Source organism: Phalaenopsis equestris, unplaced genomic scaffold (assembly GCF_001263595.1).
Source record: "Phalaenopsis equestris unplaced genomic scaffold, ASM126359v1 Scaffold000420, whole genome shotgun sequence".
NCBI lineage: Eukaryota > Viridiplantae > Streptophyta > Magnoliopsida > Asparagales > Orchidaceae > Phalaenopsis > Phalaenopsis equestris.
In genome coordinates, this window is record NW_018164861.1 from 406,181 (window position 1) to 419,013 (window position 12,833).

Sequence of the window (12,833 nt, forward strand, 5' to 3'; positions counted from 1 at the left end):
CAGTTTTATCAAAAAATGAGTGTATATGGCAGCTGAATATCTTGCAGCTGGAGATGTATGTATGGGTTGAAAGTGTTTTGAAGGCATAGTGTTATGATAATAGGATGCAGCCTCTAATAAGTTGAGATGAAAATGTATTGCAGATGAAGGCATGGTGTTATGTTGTGGCGTTAAAAATTTCTATATGGAAAATGTCTCGTTAGTTGTGCCATATATTAGAAGTTGCTTATTAACCATGTATTGATAGTTGTATTAGTGTTCTCCATGGATAATCATAGCAATGTACTCATGTTAGATGTCTTACTGTGGGTGTAGGTCTTTGACCGAACCACATATACCCTTTGTGTCAATTATTTTTTTTTTGTTTTTCATTGTAGCAAATCTCGACACTGTTGTTGGTTAATTATGTGAATGTCGGTTCATTTTGTGATGTGAGAACTGTATGATATCTTTTAGAACATCTCTGTTATTATTTTATGTGTCTGCACTATATGTTTTTTTTCTACCAATAAGCTATTCTGAATAGGCTGCCCCCAAACAGTTTCATCTGATAAGGGCAGGAATGTCGTTTAACCACCAATAAACTACTATGAACAAGCTGCCTCAAACAGCAAGCCAGATTATTCTGATATTCTGCAGATTATCAGAATAATCTGTTTATCAGCAGATTATAAATAATCCACAGCTGCACCAAACAGACCCTAAGTGTCTATGCTTGCGTTTGGCTACACCGTTTTATTGAGGTGTATGCGAGCAACTGAATTGATAAATGATATTGTGGGAGTTGAGATAGGTGCGCAAGGTGTTTGATGTATATTCTCCACGGTCAAAGCAAAGGACATTGATGTTTGTACTTAACTGAGTTTGTCATTGTGGAAGTTTGACTTTATTTGTTGTTTCATAGTTTAGCAAGCATAGGAAATACCCATGTGAATCGAGAGTAATCAACAAAAAGAGAGTAATATTTATATACTTGTATTGAAGTGCAGGGGGTTGGATTCCAAACATCAGAATGAACTAAATCAAAACAACATTTAGACTCATAAATAGAGATAGGAAATGATTGTTGATGATTGTTAGAAGAGTTGCATTCATTACAAGAAAATTTAAAAATAGGACTATGTATAGTATTTGTTGTCTTAGAGATAGCAGTTATGATAGCATGGTGGGGATGTCCAAGTCTTCATTGCCATTGTTCAGCAGATGATGGAGAAGAGTGGAGGGCGGCCAAAGTTGAGGTGGGGTATAGACCGTTCTGGTTAGGTCCGCTGAGGAATTATTTGTTTGTTCTTCAATCTGTGATGAAAAAACCGGATTTAGTGAAAGCCATATCACATTTATTGTCAGAAGTTAATTGATAGATAGAGAAAAATTTGTGGGATAGGACTGAGGAGTGAAAAAGCTTGAGAAGATAGAGTTTATGTTGAGAGGTGGTTAGAATGCCTTGATTGTTGTGAATGATTGGGAGGTTGGGTCCATCTCTGAAGATGATGGAATCTGATCCTTGGTATGGTTTGGGGTGTTGTAGATGATCAAAGTTGGAAGTGAGGTGAGTAGTAGCTCCAGAGTCGAGAAACCAATCATATGGGCTAGGATCGATTGAGGTCAATAGTGTTGTATCGTTTTTGGTGGAGGGGTAGGAGCTGAAGTTGGCTCTATGCTAGCATTGGAGAACTGCATGTTCAGCTTTGCCGCAAATTTGATAGATTGGGCGACTGAGGTATTGGGCTGATGCTATACCACCCCTGTTTGGTGTCGAATTGGTTTGTTCCCCTGAAATTGGGGGGCGTTTGCCACGATCTTATTGCCGGCGCGTCCTCCACGAGTCACGAACATGGAGATGGTTGTAGCATTGATTTCCTTGGAAATTTCGGCAGGATATTGATCCCTCCGCTGCATAGCAGTGAATGAAGATCATCCAGCTTGATCAAGTTCGATCTGGTGCGAATGACAGTTTTAAAGGACTGATAGGTGACTGGTAGGCCATTGAGGATATAGAGTATTATGTCCTCGTGGTCGTTATGACCTCCGATAGCCGCGATGTTGTCGATGAGGGATTTGATGACCAAGAGATATTGGGACATGGTTCGATATTTCATAGAGATGTGTAGTTCATTCCGTAGTTGAATGACCCTGGATCGATTTGTAGACTGCAGTTTAGATTGGAGAGTTTGTCATATTTCCATGGTGAATTCGATTTTGAGGATATATGGTAGAATTGTAGGAGATATAGTGGAGTAGATGGCCGAGGAGAGGTTTTGATCAATGAGCTGCCGGTGTAGAAATTGTGGGTTAGGGGTTGTTAGTTCAGTTGGGTCGCGAACGGTGGGAGGAGGGCTAATTGCTGAGCCATCAAGAAAGTCGTCAAAGCCATCAGCCTTGAGAGTTTGTATATTTGTGGTTTCCAGGTCGTGTAGTTCTTGGCTGTGAGTTGAACATTGATAATGGCATTAATGTTAGACATAAGAAACTTTAGGGAGGAAGGAATGGAAATGTCTGCCATGTCCTGAGAGGCAAGATTGGCCTCCCGGTTTGTGGAGGAAGATGTTTCCGACATTGTTGGTGGGGAAGGGGAAGGAAAGACATATAAAAGGGAAGAGGTTTAGGGATTTGGGGAATAACCTGGCAGCTCTGATACCATGATAAATTTTGAATTACAGCGTCCAGTGAAACATAGCAGGTTGCTATGGAAAAACCGAAAGAAGCTTGCTACAGGGAAAAGAATAAAATGCAGAAAATCAGAATTACAAACTTTGTACCCTGTTTGTATAGGAGCTCGTGGAATTTTTTGAAGAGGGAGAAGTGGTCCTGAGGCTTCCAATTGGTAGCCTGGAGTAGTGGAGACAATGTCTTTTGTTGCCTAGTAGTGTAGGGTTGTTAATAAGAAGAAGACCATTATGAAGATAATTAAGATTTAATGATGTAGGATGGTTTAAAGTCAGCATTTTTAATACAGCTATAATGATGTACAATAAGTAGGTCATGCAAGGGGACTTGAGAAACATAGATCTTTGACAACTAAACAATCAAAAGTTTGATTTTTTTTTAAATGATAACAAATACAAAAATTAGAAAAAAAAGCAGTGCAATGATTGAATAAATATGAAGAACTCAACAAGATATTTGAACCGCACAATATAGCAACAAATTATAATTTATTAGCCATAATTAAAATCTCATTTGTACCAAATTTGAATCAAAGCAGAAACACTAAAAAGCCAAGAACAAAATTTAAAAAAAAAAATAAGTCAAAGAAAAAATACATCAAATTAAGAAAGAAATACATGGTTCATGTTGACACTAAGAGATGACTTCCTCGTTAAATTTAATAGCCACGCTTATATCTCACTCAAAAGTAATCACAAATCCAACTTAGACACTCCAGAATAACGGCCAAAATTAGGTTAAACAACAATTTCTTATCGGTTTCAGGAATAAATTCTAAAGCCAAACATTAAGTTAAGCTCTTACTCGCAAGCAAAACAACAATTCCTACAAGGAAAATAAAAAAATTGAAATGATCAATCCATTCAAAATGTCTTTTGCAGGAAATCTCATCTGCCCATGAATAACACGAAAGATTTTGCGAATTAACAGATATAGATTCAGAGTGTAACTCCAAATCATATCATACATCTAATACATTCATAAAAGACTATTCATAACTATTGTTTCTTCAACCAACTTCAATCATACATAACTCTTGAATTGGCGTATCACAATCTGTAAATGAGTTGTTACTAAGATTTCTTTGGAAACGAAACAAAAGCAACAACTTTAATAAAATGTTCTTAACATGCCTCAATACTCAAAGATCTACATAGAACCACATGTAGTGTTTTAGTATATTGTACCAAGGTTTAGTCCTAAACTCTCGTAAAAGGATTAAATGATACAAGTAATAAAATAGTCTAAGGTTATAAACCTCATAAAATACCCAAACATTATAGAATCTTTTGTTACAAATTCAAAATTGATTATGCAATTCACCCCAACATTCACCAATGGAAAATATTTTTCTTTAAGCTTATATTTCACACCAACTCACTGACTTCATTCCACTTGCTACAAGTTGCCAAACCAATCGAGTATATCCCACTAATTTATAAGAATTTTAACTTTCTTGGAATCAAATAAATATTGCTCAAGTAAAAAAATCTTCAAATTATTGATCCACCCTAAATCTTCCCTAAGTTTACACCTCTTGTAGAAAGTAAAAATGTAATTTGTAACATTACGATAACAATGTTTTTTGTTGACTAGAACAACAAGTATCCGACTTTGTTTTATAAATTGCATCATCAATTAAATATTTTAATTGACCCAGTTAACTTCGTTGGCATGAAAATGCAACCATAAGCTCTTAAGCCAATTTAATGCATGTAACTACAATGATGCAGTGCCTTGTCAATCTTACAAGGGAAATTAAGATTCACATATGTCAGTAAATGCACAAAAAATTATTTTTTTTAGATGCAAACATATAAATATAAGATTTAAAACCCTAACGATAATGTAATGATAAAAATATCCAAAAAAATAAATCAATGAGAAATTCAAACAATGAAAAATCAACAAGTAATAGTAATTTATTCACCACAAATAGAAAATCTCAAGTGCTGTAAATTTGAATAAAAAAGTACTAATAAGACAATAATAAGGTATGTGGAACCAATTAGGTAAATAAAGTATTAACTAAAATAAGAAATTTAAACCCTACACCAATACAAAGAGAAGACTTCCTAGAAAAATCAAGTTGTCACACTGGAATAGCACTCGAAGGAATCAAAAAACCCAACTTTCTTGCCCAAGATTGAAAACTAGAATAAGAAATTTTCTTCCATCGAAGTTCTAAATTACATGTCTCAAACTATCTATTTAAAGACTTTCAATTCCCTTTATTAGTTGCCTCTTGATTTCAGGGATAAATTCTAAAGCCAAACGTTAACTTGCACTCTTATATATGATCAAATAAATAATTTGATTAGGAAAACTACAAACAGTGTTAATGACTATCATAGGAATCACTTGAAAGGTATGAAGATTTATAAAGTTTTATGTAAATGTGTATGCATGAACTAGAGCTGGATCAAGTGCATTGTACATATACATTTACATATATATTAACGTAAATAAAAATGTTAAAATGCAAGTACATGCGAGTGCATGTATAAAATTTGTAGCCAGGATCTGTGAGTACTAAACTTGTCCGCATGACTGAGCATTTGCATGCATGAAGTAAACTTACAATAGTTAAGTATAAAGAATGGTTTTTATCCAATCTCTAGCTTCAACTCTCATTATAATACATACCGGCTTGCCATAAAACTAGGATAGCCTGAACTTGCAGCCTACAATAGTACATTAAGCCAAGCAGAAACAAACATACTTTCTCCAAAGTTAAGGCGTGCTTAGTTAGCTCAAACACAACAAGAGTTTAAACCAAATTATAAAAATTGACGTTACAATTAAAAGTTTCGAATAAATGATTGAAATCCGAAAAACATAATAACTGCGGTCAGAAGAAACGAAAGAAGAGGCAAAAATACAAAGGAATGCACCTTAAAAACCTTAAGCAGCCCATTATACCACAAAATTATGAATTGTGTCAACCGTCATTATTAAACAAATTCAAACCACAGCTTGCATATTATTGAGAGACCACTAAACACATCTATATTAATATAACTAATACAGTCCAGCTCACCTGTATTAAAGTCAATGAACTGTTGGTCACCCAATAAACCAAACTTCCCTGAAATTGAAGAAAATTGTCATCAAGAAAACCATTAACAATTACCAAAATAAGAATATGTACACGTATACTGTTCGTCATCAAAAGACAATCATTAGATGGGCATCAAAGTTTTATTTTTTGCCTCACCAACCAATGATTTGAAGTACAATTGTCAGTTTGGCTTTAAAGGTTTACATATTAAGAACTTGTTGAGCGGCAATTTAACTATAAAAGTGTGGGGTTTTATGTTAAGTATTATATTTCTTAAAACATGTCATCTGAGCTTTTGGCTACGGACAACAATCTAAAGGAAATTGCCAATTTAATACCAGAGTATGTAATGAATAAATTTACAAAGGCAGTAAAGTCTTTTGAATTTTTATCCTTCATAAATGACTAACTGGAGATTTATTGCTCGTATGAGGATTGGTTTGAGGTTTGGAATGCATTTCCTCTTCCATTTCTAGCACCAAGGTAACAGAAATTTAAACTAAATGATTCCTATAACAATGACTAGACAAGGGAACGGTATTCTACAGTAGATTTTGTTGAAATTCATTATTGGTTTGGCTTTTAATAATATTCATGGTTGTTTTGAAAAAATAATGTGGAGTGGTTATTTGAACTCCTTAGACCCTGTTTGGGATTACTTTTAATTCTTGTTTTCTATTTTTAGTTTTATTTATTTTGCTTATATTTTGATTTGAATTAAAACATATTTGATTGTAGTAATTATTTTTAAAATCCCTCAAAAGACATATTAAAAACAATGTGATTTATTTATAAAAATAAAAAATTAAAAACATATAAAAATCAGTTTTATCAAAGCACAAAGTGCAATGCACAAGGCTTCATTTTTCCTTCAAAGCACAAATCGCAAAACGAAACGACGCTTTTATTAACTAACCTGTTTGGGTAAACTGCATTTTGGCAGCTAATGAGTTTTGAAAATGCTGAAAACAACGTTTTTACACCGCACCTATCTAGGTGCGGTGACAGCTTTTTGGTAGCAGTCTGACTTTTCCAAAAAAAAAAAAAATTTGTAATAGCCACCGCACCTAACTTATCAGCAGATTATTTTTAATTAGCTTATTAGCAGATTATTCAATAAGCTACAGCTGCCCCAAACAGACCCTAAAGCATTAATAGATTATATAAAACTATTAAAATATAAAAATATTTACTAAATTTATAAATAAAATATGACTTAAAGTTGACATAGGATAGAAAAGAATGTGATACAATACTAAACTTGAAAACAAACACAAAGGGTGAATTTTGAACAATTTCTAATAGTTTGTTGCAATAATTAGAAACTTAAAAATTGCAAAAAAACACCTGTAAATTAACTTCATCGCTTCGAAACGCGGACGTTATGCGCTTCACTTTACTCGTGAAGTAAGCATTTAAAAACAATGATAGAAATTATATTAACAAAACATGTTTTCAAAAATAAAAGTAAAAATGAAAATAAAAATACGTCAAACAAGTCCTTAAATTTTAGTTTTTTGGGGTTCTTTTGGTTACCATATTTTTTCTTAAAGGTGATTATTGCAGGCTATAGCTCCCTTAACCTTAATTCATCACACCTTTACGACAATGGTTCCTTTGGTCCTACTAATTTTGGGTAATGAAGCCTATAAATTGATCTATTGAGGCATGTAAAACAAGACTTCCATGACTTGATAAATATTTGTTTACAAATATGCAAAGCATTCTTCTCCATAAGGATAACTAATCAATAGAAGTAGACCTAGTTCATTAGATTAGTATGGGATGCTAGTATGATTTGCACATATTGATGTATTTAACATAATCGATCCAATACCATGCCTAAAGTTTATTATTTGATATTTACAAACATCCAGATCAAGTGCATGAATTCCTACACGTATTAGCTCGCTCTTCAAAGAAAAATCAAATGTAGGATTTAGTGCACAACGTATTGTAGGAATGCCTTCACATATTGGCATACTTTTCAAAGTTAGATTTTCAATGTGAATTATCTTTACTAGCTTAGTGCGCAGCATCAAATTAAAATATTGCATAAAATGGTGTGTGGACCAACCTGGGGAATATAAAACCCGACAAAAAACAATGGAATAGATAGAATATCCAGATATAACTTGTACAACTGCAACAAAAAAAAATGATAATATAAGAATGTAGAGTAAGTTACAAAAATAGTGCATGGAACTGTCAAACATCAAAAGTTAAAATCCCCATTGTTGTTTCCAAATTCCAGACAACTGAAGTTAAAAATTCAGAGTTGATGTCAGATTAAAAATGAACCATAAACCTTATGTGAAATCTAATTAAATGAAATGCAGATAAACCATCATAATTGGACATATGAATTTCGACATTAACCATAATTGCAAAATTACAAAATTTTAATCTGCAAATGAGGAAAATATCATAGCAAACAATGGTAGAAGTTCGATTTGCCCAACTCACTTTTGCCAACAAACCTAAACCTCCTTGCAGATTTGCAAATTTGATAGTTTGGAAAGAAATCTGCACCAGAAATCAAAATCAGCTAACCATCTGAAATTATAGAGCGGCATAAATTAAGTATGAACCCGTGTCATGAACTAACACATTAATCTGAAAAAAACTGTCCATTCTCAAAATATAGTCAAACAACAATGATTTAAGCAATGGTTAATCAATATCATATTCAGACCAAAAAAACAATTTTGAATGAATTGAAGCTCGGCTTAGTGTTGTATGAACACTGTTGATCCCCAAATAGTTGGGATAAGGTAAATGATGTGGATAAATTGAAAAGTAATGTATAAAAGTAACAAAACATCATTCATGGAAAACAAAGTTGACAGGATGACGTACTAATCTCGAATAAACTAGTGTCAATGCACAAGATCAAGCGCCTGAAATATATCAAGGATAGAAGGCTGATGTACTGATCTCAAATAAGCGAGTGTAAATTAACAAAATAAAGAATTTGGTGGCACCATTAGATCAAACGTATGAAATATTTTTAAATGAAAAGTACATTTAGATGAATGATATAACAATGAAGTTTCCCTCAAAGTGACCTTAGGTAAAAAAATTTTAAATAAAAAGATCCCTTTATTGATGAATTTTCAACACTACAACGTACATGCAAGCTCAAACCATGCAATTCAATTTTCCATAGTTAACCTAAGTTTTTAATTTTAGTTTCAAAACTGGATTTGATTATTGTGCATGTGGATTCTAAATGATTAAGGGATATGTGAACCGACTTATGCGTATTTTTAGTAAGAACACCCAGCACTTACAAATAAAAAAGCTTTCATCTGCAAGCCATTCAATAAAGTTTACAGTGAAACAAAAACTAGGGAACATGACCAGAAATTTTGTAGGAAAACAAAACTAAATTATTATTGCGGGTACAGATTTTTTGTGGCATTATGGTGGCTAACATAATATGGGATTACAGATTGATATCAAACTGAGATTATATGATACAACACTTGTTACTATCGCAGACGTTAAAAACACTAAATTACTATCGCAAGCGTTAAAAACAACAACTATTGACAATACCTGAACATTTATGTAATGTAAACCAGCAATCAAGGTAGGGAAATAATCAGTCAAATTCAGGAACCACAGAGTACCTCCCTGAAGAAAAATGGATGTCAAAATTATAAATTGATTATAAACATAACAAAAATCAAATAAGAACAGCAGAAGTCATTTACAAGTTCAGAAGTTATTGTAATTTAAATAATAGCAGTTCAAGAAAAGAAATATTTTTTTGTAATGATTGCCCCATAAGAAAATCCAAGAGTAGCTAAATCTTGAAAGACCTTTATTACAGAAAATACTGGTGTGCCTTCCTAAAATCTTGTTGCATTGAATCTCCCTGTTGTGGCCAGTATTAATTCTATGAAAAAATATTCCTTTATGCTCTTCTACCGATGGCTCATAGGAAAACTGATTTTATTAGAAACGTTATTCAAGGACATAAATCATACCGGAAGAAAACTCTTGGAATATCATCTAAAAGTTGTCTCAAGGTGATTTTTCTTCTAAAAGTTAATTTTTCCTCTTTAAGATCAATCAAAAAGAAATATTCAAACACATTACTACAAGGAAAGCCATCATTCACTCTTGATGCAATAATCTTAGAAAAAAGAAGCATATTGCTCTTAAATCTTTTTAACCAAGCTTTAATTTTTGGGAAAGAATAGTCCTCTCTTTCAAATGATACTCTTCAATCATTGACTTTGCTCTTGTGATTTCAAAAATTGAATGCCCTAATTTCTTTCTTGGAAGTTCAAGTTTCTTTCCTCTTCTTCAGCATCAGATGCAGGACAAATTCAAGAAAATAAATTCTATTTTTCTTAAATAATTAATTTCTTTCCATAAAATTATTTAAATTTAATAATGGTATTCTAATTAAAAAAATTATTATATTATGAGCAAAATAATTATATCTATGGAGAAATTAATGGAAAATATACATACAAAGATTTGGCAACATGAGCAATTAATTTAATATAGTAAGTTATTTTAAATTAATTATCATAACACATGACATCCATAAAGATTTCGGCCAAACATGAGAAACTTAAGGTAATAGACAGATACGACTTATTCAAAGTTCAAAATTTTGGAATGAACATCATTTTGTAAACTAATGGTTTTGGCCAATCATGAGAAAGCATGAGGATTTCAGCTAGGTTGGTAAAAATAAGGAAGGATAATTAATTAAGCAATTAATCACATAAAAAAAGTTTCAAAATTTGAATTAAAAAATATAAAGAAAGAAAATTTTGACCAAGGCAAGCAAGGAAAGGTTTATACACATGGGCATATTATCAAATATTGAATTTTGGAGGCAATATAATCTTTGGAAGGTTGAAGATTTTTGTCATGATTGAAAATTAATAAGACTGCGTTTCTTCCACTGCAAGAGAAATCGAAAGGGAGATTGCAAGTTTCTTCCTCATCTTCTCTTATTCTTGGAGAATCTTTTTGGCTTTTCTTTGAGAAGATTGCCCAACGCTCTGCTAAGATTTTCTCCAATAACCTTGCTATTTTTTTATTTCTCTTAATTTGCACACCATATATTATTAATGAGTTATATATGGTTATCGCGCTATGGATGTAGATCGTTCTTCCTCACATAAATCACAATTTTTTTGTCCGTGTGTTTATCTTATTGCTTTCATTATCATAAATATTTGTATGATGATATTTTTGTTTTTTTTTTCTATATTAACATATTTGATCTCTTGGACACTATCAAAGAGAATTATTTTGCGTTTTCAGTTACAGCAAATTTTCTAGAGTGCTCAACATCAAAAACTCAAGCCTTATTCACATATGAAGTAGGATCTATAGTAAGAAACATTCAAAAAAAATTATAAACAAGTAAATCAAAAAGAGTACTTTCCCTTACACTATCAAAGCCAGGGTGATGATCCAAACACATCCTCCGAATGCTGCTCATCCAAAGTAAAAAGCATGGTAACTGTAACAGAATTAGGCAAATAGAATGAAAATCAGAAAAGCTAAAATATGACATATGAAGCAGTTTCAAGAAACAATTAACAAAATTATTGTACTTTAAAATTAAAATTGTCAATTTTCAGAACAATTGTGTGACACAACCTTTCCTCTCTATGGGGCTATCAACTTTGTCATAGAAAAAGGATAGAATAAAAATGAACAAGACAATGATAGGATATTCTAGCATACAGAAATTAACAATTAGGGCTATTTTAATATTCAGCTAACTCTAATTCATTAGTTCTTCCAAACTTCTAAAGGTTTGTTAATGTAAAAGAGGATATGTATGTTTAAAACATCTATTGCAAGCATTCACTATATTCCCACCTATGAGTCGATAAGATTTTAAAATTACCTTACTATAAGCCAGATCAAAATTTGTAGAGAATAACTACATGATCAAGAGAAGAATTTATAACCAAGGTTCGAAATTGACCTGGGCAGTAAAGAATGCAAAGTTCCACAAATATGAGGGGCAACCAAGTTCCTTTCTTTTCTTATGAAATAACTGATATTGTTCTAGAAAACTCCTTTCTGACCGAGGAGGTGAAAATGGAGACGGCACTTCTAAAAATAAGAATAATAAATAAGACACAAAGAAGACATGAAACACTAAGGGTATGTTTGGGGCGGCGGTGCGGTGGCAGTGTGGTATCGCACCGCAGTTATTCCTGTTAGGAAAAACTGTGTTCTGCCTACATTTTCAAAAAGCTACAGCTGAAAACTGCATTTTTTTCACCAAACCTGACTGCATGCAATAACCGCTAACAAGAAAGCTGCGGTCTGGCTTTTTTTAAAATATATATATATATATAATAGTCATCACAACTTTTTGAACAACAATTTCTTCTTCAGCAAACAACTGCAACTACCCCAAACAAACCCTAACTCACATGCGTGTAAAATTTATTTCGATCCAAGGTTGAACTCAACCAAAAATCAATAACATGGATTCAGTATTATAAATCATGGCCAAACAGAAAAAAAGCAAGAAAAATAAAGGCAACAATTTTCAAATTTGTTAAAACTAGAATCTTTATGCAGGATTATAGCATTATTAAAAAAATATGGATTTGCAAATCCGAATATTAGATTAAGAAGTTTGAAAAAAAAATTAATATTTGTCACAATGAATATAAATGCAGCTTATGTTAACACTTAAGTCTGCCTAATTTAGCCATGATCATATCAACAATCATGGTGATAATACCAACAATTCAAGAGTATTATGGTTACAAAAGGGACGAAGAAGATTGAAGGCAAATATAAATAGATACATAATTGGATTTATGTTGTTGAATCATCGTTATCATCATTAGGCTTATCCTAAACATTTGAGGCCACATCTAGAAATTTTACTTCTACATTTTGTCATGTTGAGTGTTGTACGTAATGTTAGTTCTAATTCACACATCTTTAATTATAACTATAAGCATGATCTTTGTACTAGTCAAATTTCTTGAATTTTACATTAATTCTATATATGGGCTTTGAAAGAGGTTCTTGGATCATATGAATAGGATGGAGTAAGGTAGTTATATATAATCAAATTTAACACTTATATTTAAGA

General features: G+C 32.3%; 1 protein-coding gene across 1 annotated transcript in view; it reads right to left on the reverse strand.

Moving 5' to 3' along the window:
- LOC110027192 (ALBINO3-like protein 2, chloroplastic) overlaps nt 1–12,833 on the reverse strand; it is a 32,540-nt gene that overhangs the window by 12,449 nt on the left and 7,258 nt on the right. Inside the window, exons 3-8 of the mRNA XM_020728514.1 lie at nt 11,700–11,827; nt 11,154–11,225; nt 9,290–9,367; nt 8,195–8,254; nt 7,806–7,871; nt 5,708–5,755 (exon numbers count right to left, since the gene is read on the reverse strand). Coding sequence (XP_020584173.1) covers nt 5,708–5,755; nt 7,806–7,871; nt 8,195–8,254; nt 9,290–9,367; nt 11,154–11,225; nt 11,700–11,827 — 452 coding nt within the window. The remainder of the gene's footprint in view (nt 1–5,707; nt 5,756–7,805; nt 7,872–8,194; nt 8,255–9,289; nt 9,368–11,153; nt 11,226–11,699; nt 11,828–12,833) is intronic.